General features: G+C 46.6%; 1 protein-coding gene across 2 annotated transcripts; it reads left to right on the top strand.

The window, feature by feature from the left end:
* The first annotated feature begins 7 nt into the window (after nucleotides 1-7).
* On the top strand, nucleotides 8-17,122 carry cxcr3.1 (chemokine (C-X-C motif) receptor 3, tandem duplicate 1). Of its 2 annotated transcripts, none has more exons than XM_079744004.1 (3): nucleotides 8-239; nucleotides 15,306-15,688; nucleotides 16,364-17,122. In XM_079744004.1, the coding sequence occupies exons 2-3, from the start codon at nucleotides 15,326-15,328 to the stop codon at nucleotides 17,102-17,104; spliced, it is 1,104 nt and encodes a 367-aa protein (XP_079600130.1). In that variant the 5' UTR covers nucleotides 8-239; nucleotides 15,306-15,325; the 3' UTR covers nucleotides 17,105-17,122. The 2 variants fall into 2 exon arrangements, with proteins under 2 accessions (XP_079600130.1, XP_079600129.1); XM_079744003.1 differs by lacking the exon at nucleotides 8-239 and adding an exon at nucleotides 14,770-14,822.
* The last annotated feature ends 21 nt before the right edge of the window (nucleotides 17,123-17,143 follow it).

The raw sequence follows: 17,143 nt of genomic DNA, 5'->3' as shown, positions 1-17,143 counted from the left end.
TCCCAAGAGATGCTCCCACCTGCATGGAGTACGGTTGCTGCTGCTAATCAGCCTAAAAGTCTTGTGTTTTTGCCATTTTCCCCAACACTATATGCACGTTCCGCTCTGCTGAACGCAGGTGGCGTTATGTTAATCGGAAGAGGTAGTCTGACGTCATGAGACGACCACGGGTCAGCGGCGGAGCGGTGTGTGTGGACCATAAAGAAAGGTGTGGACGTGTGGAGCTGTCTGGGCAGCGGGTAAGTAGGGCTGCTCTTATTTCACAACTTCGCCTTGACACAACGACGGTAGACCTACTAAAAAAAGTATCATGAAGTGGGCGTGTGTCGTAACCATGTGGATAACACGCCCCCTCCTTCCTAAAACTCCCGACCCAAAACACCAAACAATGAAAACTTTTAGGGTTAAAATCCCTTAATTGGTCCATGGTTAAAATATCTGAGTTCTTAAATAATGACCTCGTTAATATATTTTTTTTGTCAAGTGAATGCATTGCACCTCCGTAGGAGTACACATCTGCACAGGATTATACAACATTACAGGAATCGTAAATTAATCATAAAATGTTATTGGACGAAATTCTTGGCAACACATCTTATCATGTATAACATAGACTAAAGATTGACAGTAAAATGTCCGTGCAGACACAAATTTGAGCGAGGTCGTTCGAGATGTAATACAATCTCCGACCAAGAGGGAGAGTCCTCTTCACCAAAAAATTATCCGCATGTCTGCATACCATATATTTTTTCTCCACGCAGACTACATGTCTGGAACCTTTTACAGTCCCGTTTATAATTGAGACCTGACCAAAATATCACAGCAGCATATATGCCTACACCAAAACACATTGAAATAAATAGTACAAACCACCTCAGAAATGCTAATTGGACACATTTAATCTGATAAAGAAGATGAAAGACAACTTCTACCTGCTAACAAGAAACTCAAACTAAATATAGTTGGTTTGTTATCTACCTGGTTATTTAGTTAGTCATGTACCACAAACATGCAAAAAGGTTTCCTTTTGACATGGCGATTTCTACAGACATGCAGATAGAAAAACAGACCGAAAGATGGTCAGAGAGAAAGCAAACCAGACAGACAAGCATATAGAAATAGGCGGGGAGACAATTACTCAATAAAAGTGTGGGAGAGGTTGTAAGATTGAATATGTAATGACATGTTTTTTAATGTAAATGAAGACTGAGTTAACCAAGATAGGAGAAGGATTTAGAAAGAATTGTATGTTGGACATCTAAGCTTACCAAATGAAAAACGCATAGGTAGCTCAACAATAACCAAAGACGAGATTTGTAAGGTCTTTCTTCTCTGTCTTTAGGATCTGAAACCCTTGCATATGCCAGCCAGCAACCAGAAGGGCTTTCTATGCTATCCCCCCCTCCCCCCCATCCGATAGTTGCTTCATGAACCACATCCAGAGTGCGCATGTTTTACCTTGTGTTTCTGAAAACACTATCCTGTTGAACATTTACCGCTCCTCGAGTCATATCTAGCCCTCAAACCACAATACTGGAGGCAGCAAAATTACGCTCAATCTCAGGACATATGTTTATGACATCCCCTAACCCTAGCCCCCAAAGGGTAAGACAAAAGTACATTAATTATCAGGAAGAAACTTTGAGAAGGAACACAGTGTTGGGGTCCCTCCTTCATGGCATGATTAGGAGGGCAATAGGTGCCATAATTGGGGGCACCCATCCAGCACTTAGCGGCAGCAGGGGTTTGCTACTGCTGACTAACAGGTTGTTTATCTGTAATGAAAGCTGAGGGACACTCCTATAGGAGCCAAATGAGAGAGCAAAGGTGTAGGTTTAAAGTTAGTATTTGAATTATTCAGCCGAGTCAGTGTCCCCGATTACATATGGCAGACTTAATTGGCAAAGGTAATAATTAGGTGGTGTCAAAAACATAGAATGCAATGCTGTGAAGGCCAAGATAGTTATAAATTAATCATTACTTATTAGTTAATAAAATACCTTGGTTCAATATATGTCCAGGTCAGGCTCAGAAGCATCCAAAACATCTTGCAAAGGTGACCAATTGTTGTACCTTAACGTTTCCATCAAAGCCGAAGCCATCTCTTAACCTTTGTAATGGAAATGAAATATGAGTCACACCGGTAAGTACCCGACTATGCAAAGGTAGGGACTGAAATCAGTTAGTGGGAGACAGGGGTCTTCCCATTTTTCAATTATACCCCCCCCCCCCTTCATTTTTTATTTCAGAATAGATAAATAACAAGACGTGCTCATGTTCAACACACTTTCAATAAGTACAATAATTATACCATAAATACAGGAGAGATAGAGACGGAGAGGGAAAGAGAGATATTGGTCCTTAAATTATTATTTGGTAGTCGCTGGTAGACAGTGTGTGTGTGTGTGTGTGTGTGTGTGTGTGTGTGTGTGTGTGTGTGTGTGTGTGTGTGTGTGTGTGTGTGTGTGTGTGTGTGTGTACAGATCTTCATGTATGAGGCCATTAATTCTTAGAAACAGAACAATAAAGACAGAAAACAACACAGGTTTGAAGGTTACATCCACGACTTAGGTGCTGTGATGAGTCTGTGCTTAGTCAAGCAGAGCTTAATGTCCAAGTGCTGCACGTACGGTGCTCTTTACCACACATACAGCAGGTGCACGGCATGCAACAGGAACATGAAAAAAGGTGTGAAAGAAAAGGTGGCGAGGATTCACAATGTGACCGAAAAAAGAGCATTAGAGAAAATAAACTGTTTCACAGGTGTGAATTTGTGAAAATAACATTGCGTGTGTGTGTGTGCATGTGTTCTTTGCATGTTTGTGTGTTTGTATGCGTGTGTGTGTGTTTTGAAGGAAGAGAGAGGAGGAAGTGTCTATCAGACATAAAAAGAGAGGAATAGATAGAATTTCTATATTTCTATATAAATGATGAATCTGACTTTAGGATCATGTCTTAAAGTGGTCGCAAATCATGATTCATGCCTTGCCAAACCTTATAAATAGCAAGATTTAAAATAAAAACATTGATGATATGGTTTTCCACAACATTTACATTACATGTCAACATGTAATGACAATCAATGTTTGCACCTTTCTACACAAAAAGATGCAGGGGTGTTTTTGAGTAAGTATGTGTAAATATGTTGCGTAAAACCCCCATTTGAACACCTTGATAAATCAGTAAAATATAACACCCTAGTTTTCTTTGCAGGTTTAGGTTTTTCAAAAAGCCTATTTGTAACGGGTTCGGAGTAATGCAAGCAGGCAGGGTTGTCGTTCTCTCAGCGGGAGATCAGTTTATTCGATTTAACTGGGAACAGAAATACTCAAAATACAACAAAAAGGTCCGTTCAGACCCGTCTCTCAGTGGATCGGGGTAGGTTCCACTCGCTCCTGACCTCCGTGGTCCGTTCGCTGCTGGGTTTTGATCTCTCTCACTACAACACAAAGCAGGCACATAAGTACACACTCCCTGATTGGCCTGAGTGCAGACACCTGCTCGCAATCAGCTCCAATCCCCCCAGCCAATCCCGTGCGCTCCCCACCTGCCCATACTCCCCCTGCAGGCCAGACGTTACATGTCCCCCCACACTATTATTTTATGGTCATTGTGTTTGTCTCTGTACTAACCACATACTGTCGGAAGGCTATACTTACTAATAGCCTAACTAATGTGCAAAAACCCACAGTAAAATACATTATACGTGTGACTGCCTCCTGTTTCAGTTGAGGTCAAGAGAGACGCAGCGCCAGTGCAGCACCTATCTCTTAGTAGGTGTAAAGTCATTTGTTAAATAGCAGTTGCCAGGTTGTCATGCTGCATAGTTTGGAGAGGAGGGATAAATTGGAGGAGGATGAGGAGAGGATAATTATACCAGCTGTTTTGTGTCGTCAAAGCATTCTCTGTGACAGATTATACCCATTGGAAATGTATGATGATTTTGACTTGCACTCTCGCTTTTCTTTTTCCATGAGTTGAGATACAGCGGAAGACCAAGCACCTTTAACTTCTTCACTGCTGCTTAGAATTTTTAAAGACACAAGCTGATTATACATCCATGGACAAGAGAGACAATACTGAAACAGGGCTTTTCACTGATTGGCCACAAGAAGTGAAATCATAATTTTCTGTGACAATGTTTCACAAAGTGTTGACTATACACAGGGAAGTTAAGATGAACCTTACATCCCCATGGTGAATCAAAACATCAACACTGCTTTAGTATCAAACTATTTAGTTTCAACATATGCAACATAGCTTAATACATGTGAAACAGTTTGGTGTGATCTTTGCACTGATTGTGGTCTTTGCAAAAGATAACTTAGGTATCTGGTGCTCCAGGCTGCAGAATATTAGCTACTTATCTCAGCTTAATAAATCCAAGTCGGTGTGTATATCAATGAATAATCTTAGATAATTTGTCCTATTTTACAACAGTGTAAGTTACAGATACTACCTCACTTTTCTGTTATGAATAACCACTTCTTCTTCCACTTCTTCAAATCAGTTGTATAGTTGTTGTCAAGGCCAGCTGTATCGTTGTGCAGAAGATATCGGAAGAAAAGCGGTAATTCAAAATGAAGTAGTGCTGTCAGGGATGTCAAGGATGTTGTCGATGATGTGGAAGCGCATGACTACTGCAACAAAAATAGTATAATGCATTGGATTTATGAGATAATTATCACCTAATTAGATTTTGGAGGAAATCAGGGACCAACTCATGTTGGGAATTATGGACAAGGACATACCACAGAGGCTACGCCCAAATCGAGCTAATCCTGAACTTCACTATGCATATGATGTGCTGGAGGCGCAGCAGTCAGAGGAGGGGAAAGGTCCTAAACCTCCAAGCAGAGAGAGCCTGTTCTGTAGAGGAGGTCCAGCACAGTAGGCAGCCTTCAAACTATTCAAAGAATCCTGAATACGGGATAAGCGGTGACCTGTTGGAGCTCCATTCTGACGCGAGGTGTGCTCAGAGAGGTAAAAGAAAAGAAGAGTTGGGGCGCCTTAGAGGTTTGAGGAGTACCTCTACGGCCTACCTGCCTTCAAACTGACCAGGATCGCATCACAGAGGATTATCAGCTTCCGAGCAGAGACACCAGCAACGAGAAGCTCCAATATTTGATCAGGTAAATACAACAGGGGTGGCCTGAACACATAGCCTCAAGTGGTACTGTGGTGTACAACAGGAATAGGGAAATGGTCATGCATAATGAAAGCGTTAACTTCGAATGGATTATGGTTCAATTGTGTGCTAGAATTTGTAGTGTCGCATCTTGCAAAGACAATAGGTTTTGCTGTCTTTCAAGGGGTACAACTCGTACGTCACACGGTCACATTGTTAAACTGATTAATTAAAAATGTACATGTCAAATCAGGACTAATACATGAAACAAACACTCTAATATGTTAAAATTTAAAACCTGCTTGGTAACACTTTACATTACAGTGGCCTTGCTAGAGTATTTATACAAGTAATTAATATAATATAACCAGAAGTACATATTATACTTATTCTCCCACTTGCTTTGATATAATTGATATGGAGGAACATGGTTCGGTAGTTGCACCACGTGCAACTGTCATGTTACATTTCATGTGCATATTCACAATAAATATGAAGTGACAATGCAATTATAAGACCATAACATGGATCAAGGTGTTTATTGGAATGCTTTTTTTTGTTGTTTTTTTTTACATCTGTAACAATATTTCCCTATTAGGCCTACACACTTATAGTTCTATGTAAAAAATTAGTGTAACCAATAATTAACAATAATTTGGTCTCCGAAATTATTAGCTAATCAATTTCAAGTACAAAACGACATACATTTCTAAACCATTAACTTTTTGAAGAGCCAAGCATGTTAATACATTTGTTGGAAAAATGGTTAAGAAAAAGGGAGGCCTTCAAGTCAGAAGATCAAGAGGAATATAAGAGAGCCTGGTATGAGCTTGAGAGGTCCATCACAGCTGCAATGTTACGCCCCACCTCTAGTTGGCCCTACTGAGGCTAACAACAAACCGCCCTTGACCCCAAATATCAAAGGACACCTTTCACAAAAACCCAACCAGTGGGATTTATTCACATAAACATATGACCCTAACCCTAACCCTAACCCAGAGAGGTGGCACGACCAGCCAGCAGTCCCATGACCAAAAGCATTCCCATGGGAAGGGGAATCTGTCGCTTTTAACTCCGGTCTTGACGAGCGGTCCAGGTGCTCCTAATCAGCTCCACTGATGCAGCACACCTGAGCATGGTTTGAGATATGCCAACAGAACAGGGACAAACACAGAAAGCAAGCCCCCTTCTGTGGCTTAAGTGTGCACGTTTTACTTGATTGTGCCCCTGCACCACCCAAAGACCATTGCACTGCCACTGCAAGGCCAGTGGGGGATAGAGGGGCGTAACATGCAAAAAGGGCCCACTCCAAAAACTAGAAAGCCTCTACCTGAACAACAACACGCGCAGCATGTGGAAGGGAATCCAGGCAGCTACAAATTACAGGACTACCATGACGACCCCAGCCACCTGAGATGCCACCCTCCAAGACAGCCTTAACAACTTTTATGCCAGGTTCGACAGGCTGAACAGAGCCACTCCCTCAAAAGCCCCCTGTGACTCCATGGACACTGCCTTCCAGGTTACACACGCACAGGTTCTGAGGGCTCTGAAGCAGGTGAACCCCCATAAGGCTATGGGACCAGACGGCGTTCATCTAAGAGTCTTGAAGGCCTGTGGGAAACAACTGGTGGGTGTGTATGCTGACATTTTCAATCTGCCTGCGGCTCGCCAATATCCACATGAGCAGGCTTGAGCCGGTCTATAGCCACCCGCTCAGGCCTGCCCCCCATATCCACAACAAAGTTCTTAGGCCCACCCTCCAAGACACGGAAGGCGCCATTGTAGGGGGGCCGCAGCGGGGTACGGTGGCCATCATGGCGGACGAAAACTTACTTGACTGACGGTAAATCCCTGGGAACGTAGGACCGGGGGAGACCATGGTGAGACGTTGGAATGGGAACGAAAGCGTCCGCAATGTCCCGGGACGCAGCACGATGGGAGGCAGCCGACCATGGGGCCGTGGCGTCGGGAAGAAACTCCCCAGGGACGCGCAGGGGCTGGCCGTACACCAGCTCTGCCGACGAGGCCTGAAGATCGTCCTTGGGGGCGGAGCAAAGGCCCAGCATAACCCATGGGAGGTGGTCAGCCCAGTCGCTGCCCGTAAGGCTGGCCCTGAGCGCGGCCTTCATGTCCCGATGAAACCGCTTGCAAAGCCCATTGCTCTGTGAGTTATAGGCTATGGTACGGTGGACCTTCACCCCCAGGGTGAAGGTCCCCCTCCGACGTGAACTGCGGCCCCCGGTCCGAGGAAAGGTCGGACGGTGTGCTGAAACGGGCCACCCAAGCCATAACGAACGCCCGGGCCACCTCAGCTGCTGTAGTGGAAGGGGAACCACTTCTAGCCACCTGGTGGTCCTGTCCACCATGGTGAGGAGGTAGGTGTAACCACGGGAGGGTGAAAGCGGGCCCACCAGGTCCACATTCACATGGTCGAAACGCCTCTCCGGCACTTTGAAGAGAGCCAAGGGGGCTTTGGTATGCCGAGTCACCTTTGCACGCGGGCATGCCACACAGACAGCGGCCCAGGCCCTGACGTCCTTCCGCAGGCCCGGCCAGACGAACTTTGCCCCCACCAGCTTGGCAGAGGCCTTCACCCCCGGGTGGGAAAGGCCGTGGATCGCTTCAAAGACCTTACGCCGCCAGCCAGCAGGCACCATGGGCGCGGTTGGCCAGTGGAGACGTCGCAGAGGAGCGTAGTGTTGGCCGTGCCAAATACCACATCCACCTTGAGGAGCGCCGTGGGGGCCGCCCTGTAGCCCTGTACCTCAGAGTCCGTAGCCTGATCCCCAGCCATAGTTGCGTAGTCGAGGCCCAAGTGGACGGAACCAATAACCACCCGAGAGAGGCAGTCGGCTACAAAATTGTCCTTGCCGGCCACATGTTGAATGTCCTGGTGTACTCAGAGATAGCGGAGAGCTGACGCTGCTGCCGACCAGACGATGGCTCCGAAGACTTGGCCATGGCGAACGTCAGCGGCTTGTGGTCAACGAAAGCCGTGAACCGACGGCCCTCCAACAGGAAACGGAAATGACGGGTGGCGAGGAAAAGAGCCAGGAGCTCCCTGTCGAAGGCGCTGAATTTCCTCTTGGTGTCACGGAGCTTCCTGCTGAAAAAGGCCAATGGCTGCCAGGCTCCGCCCACCCAATGCTCACACAGCCCCTACGGCGTAATCAGAGGTGTCCGTAGTAAGAGCAACAGGGGCGGTCGGAGACGGTTGCGCCAGCAGAGCAGTGTTGGCCAACGCGGTCTTGGCAGCATCGAAAGCAGCCGTCATCTCCGTGGACCAATCCAACACGTCTGCCGGCCTCCTGCCCCGCAAGGCGTTGTACAAGGGTCGCATGAGCTGGGCCGCATGGGGGAGGAAACGGTTGTAGAAGTTCACCATGCCCAGGAACTCCTGCAGGGACTTCACAGTGCGCGGGCGTGGGAAACTGGCGATGGCGTCCACCTTGGCCAGGAGGGGAACCGCCCCCTGCGGGGTGACGTGGTGGCCGAGGAAAGTGATGGATGACCGGCCAAAATTGCACTTGCCCGGGTTGACAATGAGACCATGCTCACTGAGCTGACCAACAGCTGCCGTAGATGCGTCAGGTGGTTGTTTGCAGACGCACTGGCAACGAGAATGTCGTCCAAGTAGACGAACAGGAACGGCATGTCCCGCAGCACAGAGTCCATGAGGCGCTGAAACGTCTGTGCTGCTCCCTTGAGGCCGAAAGGCATCCTCAGAAACTCAAAAAGTCCAAAGGGCGTGATGGCCACCGTCTTGGGGACATCCTGCGGGCGAATGGGCACCTGATGGTAACCGCGTACCAGGTCCACCTTTGAAAAGATGGCGGCGCCGGCCAGGTGGGCGGAGAAGTCCTGAATGTGCGGTACTGGGTACCGGTCGGGGGTGGTGGCGTTGTTCAGGCGACGGAAATCACCACAGGGCCGCCAACCGCCATCAGCCTTGGTCACCATGTGCAGGGGGGAGGCCCACGGACTGTTGGAACGGCATACGATGCCGAGGCGCTCCATGGTGGTGAACTCCTCCCTGGCGATCGTGAGCTTGGCAGAGTTGAGGCGCCGGGCCCGTGCATAGACCGGGGGGCCAACCGTGGCGATGTAGTGCGCCACACCATGCTTAGCCACAGCCGATGAAAACGTGGGCGTGGTGATGTCGGGAAACTCAGCCAGCAGGTGTTGATACAGGTCCACGGTGGCGAACGTGTTCGCAAGACAAAGCCCCCCCACCCCCCCCCTAGCATGCAGGGGTACGAAGCAAAAGAGAGGGCGTCGATCAGGCGGCAGTTCGTTACATCCACCAGCAGCCTGTAGGCGCAGAGGAAATCCGCCCCCAGGAGTGGCGTAGACACGGCAGCCATGACGAAATCCCAGCCGAAACGCCGGCCGCCGAAACACACCTCCACATACCTCGTGCCATAGGTACAAATGGGTGTGCCGTTGGCGGCGTCCATCGGGGGGCCATGGCCGCCAGCCACAGTGTCTACAGGCGTCGCCGGCAGGTTGCTGCGCTGAGCCCCAGAATTGACCAGCAGCCGCCGGCCGGCCAAGGCGCCAGTGACGAACAACAGTTTGCAGTCCCGACGAGCGCTGGCCCGGGCTTTTCCCGGGGCCCCAAAACTGCAAGGCTGGCAACACTGCTTGGCCTTGGCCCCAAACCTGGCATGGTAGTAACAACACCCGTTGTCACGCTGTCGGTGGGCTTTCACAGTGGCTGCGGTGTCCGGGTCGTACCCCGGGGGCGGAAGCGGGGCCGACGTGTGCTGGGGGGGCAGCAGCGCATGGACAAACTGCTGCCTGCTGGCGAGGAAAATCCTGTCGGCCTCCACAGCCACCGCCCGGTAGTCCTTGGAGGCAAAGAGGGGGGAGCTGGCCAGTGCGGTGCGCACGGGTGCTGGAAGCTGCCGCAGGAAGATGTGGGCAAAAAGGAAGGAGGGATCCGCCGAGCCAAGCACAGCCAGCATCCTCTCCATCAACTCGGACGGCTTGCCGTCACCCAGGCCGTTCAGGGAAAGCCGGCAGTCCGCCTTCTCCAGCTCCGACAGTTCAAAAAGGCCCACGAGGAACGTCTTGAGTGCGTCGTACTTGCCGACAGCTGGAGGAGCCTCCAACCGCGCCATAGACCTGGCCGTCTTCGCGGCATCTAAGGCTGCTACCACGTGGAAATATTTTGTGACGTCCTGCATTATTCCTCTCAGCTGGAACTGGGCTTCGATGTGTTGGAACCATGACCGTGGGCTGTGCTGCCAAAAGTCCGGTAACTTGACGGTGGCAGCATAGATAGCGCCGACATTAGCCCCGTCGTTAGCCGCGCCGCCAGCGGCGGCCGGCACCACAGCGGGCGCGTTGTTATCACCGTCGATGTGCAACATAGTCCAGCCGTATCCAACTCGCGTCGGGGGTCAACAATTGTGGAGTGCGGTAAATGACGAGACAAGAGACGGAGATGGGTCGAGTCAGCTTTACTCTCCACTTCAAATTCAAAACAAGTTACTCCAGCATGAGTTCAAAACGTAACTGCCGTAAAACCAGAACACCCGTAAACCCGAACTGTCGTCAACCGGAACTGTTATCCCAAAACCCTTTTCCTTAAAGGAACAGTCCCTTGGTGAATGTCTTTATTATTGTTGTGGGTCACCACAACATGAAATAAACATACCTGCTCATTTGTGATTCGTTGAATCACACGGCCTGTGTTTCCACACGGGCCATGTCTTCTTGCCCTACCCTGTCAAGACCTCCCCGACCGCGACCTCGTCCCCTTCCTCTGCCCCTAGGCTGCCTGCCTCTAGCAGCAGGCCGTCCGCTGACGCTATATATCCCACGTCCTGTGCTGCTAGGACCTGGGACATAATCGTCCCCAGAGCCATCTGGGCTCTCTTCTTGTACACTCTTATAATGCAAAAATAAGCGTTATTGTAGTATAATTACAGCTACTTTTCTTAGGCCAACCAGCGCAATTACAATGATTTTAAGGTAACATACATGGTATGTCTGTGAGTAAGATGCTGATGCTCAATATGTACTTATGTAGTTATCAGCACTAATGTTTAATTACCTCAGAATCAGACATGGTGTTTCGTCTTCCTATCAATGTAACTGAATTCACATGAACGCGCATAACTGACGTTCGGAGGGAGGAGCTACAGCAGGTAGAGCGTGGCAGGGAGGGACCAGAGAGAACACAACGAATCTCAACGGATGTTTTCTCCCAAATTACCCACCCTAGCTTTAATCATTAAATCAAGGTGGAGATGTATCATTTACCTTTCAACTTGTGCAACCAAACCCCTTTGCAATACAACCATCACTGGTGCACCACAGTTGTCATGCAACCCATTTTTTCAAACAATAAACTATAGTCCTGCATTGCTGTACAATTTCCTGAAAAATGGCATTTCCTCTAATATTCAAGCATGCCGATCAAGCAAACCATTTCCTCTCGTTTCTCGAAATCGTCTGTGTCTGCCAGATAGCTCGTGTAATTTATGACGGTTGTCTCATCTATGGCCAGTGAGTAAAACTCAGAATTGGCAGCAGGCTGTTTCAGATATTTCTCCACATCTTCTGCCATGTCATTATACAATCAGAAACAGTCTTACGGGATTACATTCTGGAATTCAGGAATTTGACTCTCTGCCGAATGGACCATTCCTACGGACCATACAAAAAGCAAATGTGCAGGAACTTTGATTCTGAATTTAAATTTAATTTGATTTTTAAAACTTATTGTTATTATTGTTATAATTATCATCATAAATATTTCCTATTTGTGTTTTCTGGCAAGGGCATTTCCAGGGCTGTATGAAATTGAAATTGAAAAACAAGTAGAGTCAACTACACCTTTCAAAACATTGGCTGGTAAGCTATGTACTGTTTAGTCTTTTCAATCCACGACTACAGGTCCTGTAGTCGCAGCTGTGACGAGCAGAATGCTCTCTAGTCTACCCTGACCTGTGATTCTGAACCACCTTAGATGTATCCATAACACTCGGTGTGCACTTCATTATCGGGGCATCCTCTGTTTACCTTTGGTTGCAATGTGGGTTTTAATCCATGCCTGCTGTTTCTGCAAAATACATCACCAATCTCTGTCATACAATTGTATGACCTGGGTGTGTTTTCAGAAGCCTTATAGCCCATGATGGGACATGGGGGGGGGGGGGGGGGGGGGGGGGGTTCAGAGTCAGGGCTCTGACAGGGAGGGGGGAAACAGCATGAGGCAAACCAATATCAAACTGTCCCCAACAGTTCCTCATTACATCAGAGAAACATAAGAATTCCTGTTTGGCCAGTAGAGAGCCTTGCGTTGTGGTACCCGCTCCTCGATGTCTCGGGGTTCAAAGTACGCATCAAACTTCAGAGTCGGGGTTAAGCCACACTCGGCATTTATTACAATGATCCTTCACCATGGGGAACACATGCACTCCACATAGGGTCTCCGTGAGCCTCTATTCGGTGGTGGTCTCCAGCGCTTCCCCCGTGCCACTCGCTCCCCTTCTCCCGTTCTGGTGCTCCTTTTAAGATGGATCCTGGGCCTTTTCCTCCCTCCGGCCAGGTGTCCCCTATCTCGCTGATTGGGGGGAGAGAAGTGATGCTTTCTGTCGCCGGTTAGTGGGTGGCGGCGGTATACGCCGTCCACCACTGATCCTCGGACCCGCCCGGGCCGAGGTTTAAGGGGCGGGATGCCACAGCGTGTTGTTCTTTCGACTTCTCTGCACCCATGTGCCCGTTGTGTGACCTGGTCAGCGTTTGGGTTATGGCTTGGGAATGGCTGTAAATAGTCATGTTTCTTTACTTCAACAACCACAATGAATCAATAATGTCTTCAGCCTGTGGTTGCGACCCCGAACAGGCCCCAAAAAATAGGCCCCCTCAAATCTCACTCAAAGGTATTTGAAAACTTGCCCTGTACATGAACCTGTTATATGAAAACAATATTCTAAACAACCGCCTGAATTGATTGGTTCTTGCATGTTTCCTGTGATTGGAACAGGACGCTGTGATAAGGTACATTAATGTTTAGAATGTAAGTACTGTTCACGTTGTTTATGAGTTCATGAGTTCTACGTATTGTGTCATTTACACAAACCCAGATGAAGATTCATCATCTTAATAGTGCTCTTCGGTAATTTACCAATTTAAAGATGAATGATTAAAGTCCACTAATAAGGCTGATGATACCACATTATGGCTTGTGTAAATTACACTTTACTTAGAACTGATGAACTCGTAAGCAATGTGAACTGTGCTTACAGTTGAAACATTAATGTATCTCATCACTGAGTCCCGTTCCAATCACAAGGACCAATAACCAATCATTTCTGGGGTTGTATTGTGTTCAAATAATATAGTCATGTTAAGTCAAGTCAAGTCTAAAGTCAAGTCTTTATTATTGCCAAACAACACAAAACGTGTGGAATTCATTTTGGTGATTTGGCTCACACAGGACAGTACAATAGACACAGAACAAGGGAGACAACAAGTCTGACTGGACAAACACAAAAGACATCACATTAAAACTAGATACATGCATTGCTACCAGCGTGAAAATACAATAAATAAAGGTAGCTAAGACAAAGTGCTAATGCATTTAAATACCCTTAGGAGGAGGACATAGCTTTGTAAGCAGAGCAGATAAGGAGTGTTTGTTGGAATTAAGCCCTCACAGCCTGTGGATAGGTGCTATTTGAGAAGCGGGTGGATCTGGACCTGATGCTTCTTAGCCTTTTGCGTGATGGTAGAGGAAAAGGGAATTAGCAGGGTGTGATGAATTTAAGAATATTTTCAGTCCAGTTTTGACTAGACAGGTGTTGTAGATGTCACTGATATTGGGGAGGTCTAGCCCAATGATTCTGGATGCTGACCTAACTACCCTGTTCAGACCAGACTTATCCTCCGCTGAAGATTTACCCCCCCCCCCCCCCACACAGTGATAGAGAAAGTTAGGATACTCTCTATCACAACCCTATAGAATTGAAGCATCCCAGCCTTGGACACTTTACATTTTTTAAGATGTCTTAAAAAGAACAGTCTCTGGTGACCACCAACAAACATGTTGATGTAACAACCAGCGCATGTGCATGTATACCAGGCCTGGGGGGCTGGAGGATTGCTGTGTTGAGTAGGCCTAATAAAATGTTAAATGTTGGTTGCTCATAACCAGGAAAATAGCCTACCCCATACCCTCAGAACACCAAAAGTGCATAGAAAATGCAAAACAGTTAAAACACACTAAGTTGTATACATACACTTATCGAGTAACGTTGATATAAAATGTATTTATATTATATATATATATTTTATAAATATATATTTTTGTGTTTATAAACGTTGAGATTCAATGCATTTGTGGTTTGCAGAAACGTACAAATAGCAATGTTTTCTTCTGGCGACTGGAACAACATTTTATTTATTTACTTTATCATAAATATTTCATTCTATTTGTATTTTTATAATGTATAAACAAATATACGCTTTCTTTTTTTCTTGTTAATGGATTCTCCTCTCTCAAATGTAAGAAGTGTGTTATAGGATTTTATCTCGACAGTCGAAAAACGATCTACATATGTCACTATAGTCACTACTTCCTTTATAAGACCGCCTTCATCTATAACTGTTCACTGTCGTATGCTCGAGGTCTAGTGTGGTTTGCAACCTACAGTCGAGTGAACGTCAGTTACGTTTGGTAAGGCTTTACTTTATAACTACTCGGAGACGGGATGAGCAGATTAATCTGTATAATGTTTATCTTCTAAATTGAATGTTGAATTACTCTTATATATGGTCTTATGAATGACTTGTGTTTAAAATATATATATATATATATATATATATATATATATATATATATATATATATATATATATATATATATATATATATATATATATATATATATATATATATATATATATATATATGGGCTGTGATCTCCAATTATATTGAACTTTTACTATCATCTATTATTAACTCAAGAACTAATAGGCCTATATCTCGTTCAGTATTTCTTGAATTAAGTAATTTCTTATTTTATTGCATACTTGGTGCCCATTGATCTTTCCTAGGTACTTGAACATGCTGCCACCGTGTGGTTAAAAATTAATAGTACATATACTTTATATTTATTATTTCTGTTACTTAACTGTTTTCCTTTTTTCAATCCTTCCAGTGTTTGAAAGATTGAACAAAATGGAGCTCATCGATGAAGATCTTTTAGCTATGTTCAACGACTACAACTATTCGATCGAGTATACGGACGATTGTTGCGGGGGTATGATATGTGACATTAAGGAAGGCATGTACTTCGATGCAGTGTTCATCCCATTCGTCTACTCTCTGGCGCTCCTGGTCGGCCTCCTGGGCAACAGCCTGCTTCTCTGGGTTCTGGGTTGGAGGAGCAACACCTGGAGTGTGACCGACAACTTCATCGTGCACCTGGGAGTAGCCGACAGCCTGCTGCTGGTGACCCTGCCCTTCTGGGCCACGCAGGCCACCCCTGTAGGGTGGGTGTTTGGGACCCCTTTCTGCAAGGTCGCTGGAGCTCTGTTCACGGTAGGCTTTGGTTTAAACAGAACACTTAAAGGCTTGTTTTTACTTTCAACAAGATTAGATGATCTATTCCAGTGGTTTTCAAAGTGTGAGGCGCGCCAGAGTTCCTCAGGGGGGGCGCGACGTGAGAAAAAATAAACCAGAAAAAGTAACAGAAAAAAACGCGAAGACGCAAAGTCAAACGCAAACTCATTGCTCCCACTAAAGTAGAGGTGAGCTAAAAAGGAGGCTAAACTGTCAGTTTACAGATTAAGCTGTTCAAATGTAATTTAAAAAAATTAAGCAAAAACATGCTTAGATAAAGATGTTAAAATGTGTTAAGAAATGTAATTAAAAACGCACAAAGATGATTGGAATGTTTCAAAAATATCTTTAAAATGTTTCAAGAATATGATCAGAGATATTTAAAATGTGTAAAATATGATCAGAGATGTTTAAGATATGATCAGAGATGTTTAAAAAGTGTAAAATAATTAAAAGATCTTTTAAAACAGGGATTTATAAGATTTTTTTTGGGTGGGGGCTCAGCTGAAATTTGTTCTCTGAGGGGGGGCTCACTCTCTCATACTTTGAAAACCCCTGATCTATTCAGACACCTTGAGAGGTTTTTCGAACATAATAGCAGAGCAGTTCCTCTAAGTGCTAAATGCATTCACTCCTCTGTGCTTGTTCTCCCAGATCAATTTCTACTGCGGGATCTTCCTGTTGGCCTGCATTAGCCTGGACCGCTACCTGTCCATCGTCCATGCTACACACTTCTTCTCCCGCAGGAAGCCCTGGATGGTGCAGGCCAGCTGCCTGTCAGTATGGCTCCTCTCCCTGTTCCTCTCCATCCCTGACTGGGTCTTCCTGAGGGCCATCAACGACCAGCGTTTTGGGAACAAACTAGAGTGCATTCATGACTATCCTAACGACTCTCAGTCGAACATCAACTGGCGCCTGGTGTCTCGCCTGTTCTACCACATCTTGGGCTTCGTCTTGCCCTCCGCCATCTTGATCTTCTGCTACTCCTGCATCCTTCTGCGGCTTCGACAGGGCTCCCACGGCTTCCAGAAGCAGAGGGCTGTCTTAGTCATCCTGGCGCTGGTGGCGGTCTTCTTTGTCTGCTGGACGCCCTACAATGTCACCTTGATGATTGACACGCTGTACATGAACCACACCATGGAACATTCCTGCACTAGCAGTAATTCCTTGAACAAGGCCATCGTCATCACCGCCTGCCTGGCCTACCTCCACTGCAGCCTGAACCCTGTGCTGTACGCCTTCATGGGCGTCAAGTTCCGCCACCAGCTCCTAAAGATGTTCAGGGCTCTGGGCTGCAGGGTGAAGACCAGGGCCTGGTTACAGTCCGCAGCCAGCTCCAGAAGAAGCTCCAGCTGGTCCGAGTCTGGCCACACCTCCAACTCCATCGCTATCTGAGCGAGTCTGGAACGAAGGTTCAGCAGAGAGCGCTGGTAA

This window comes from Pollachius pollachius (assembly GCF_949987615.1).
Source record: "Pollachius pollachius genome assembly, chromosome: 1".
NCBI classification, from domain to species: Eukaryota; Metazoa; Chordata; class Actinopteri; order Gadiformes; family Gadidae; genus Pollachius; species Pollachius pollachius.
The sequence above is the reverse complement of the archived record's forward strand: the minus strand, read 5'-3'. Positions and strand labels throughout refer to the sequence as shown.

Coding starts and splice junctions, on each gene's coding strand:
- cxcr3.1 (XM_079744004.1), top strand. CDS start 15,326: ATGGAGCTCATCGATGAAGATCTTTTAGCTATGTTCAACGACTACAAC. Junction 15,689..16,363: donor TCGCTGGAGCTCTGTTCACG/GTAGGCTTTGGT, acceptor TTGTTCTCCCAG/ATCAATTTCTACTGCGGGAT.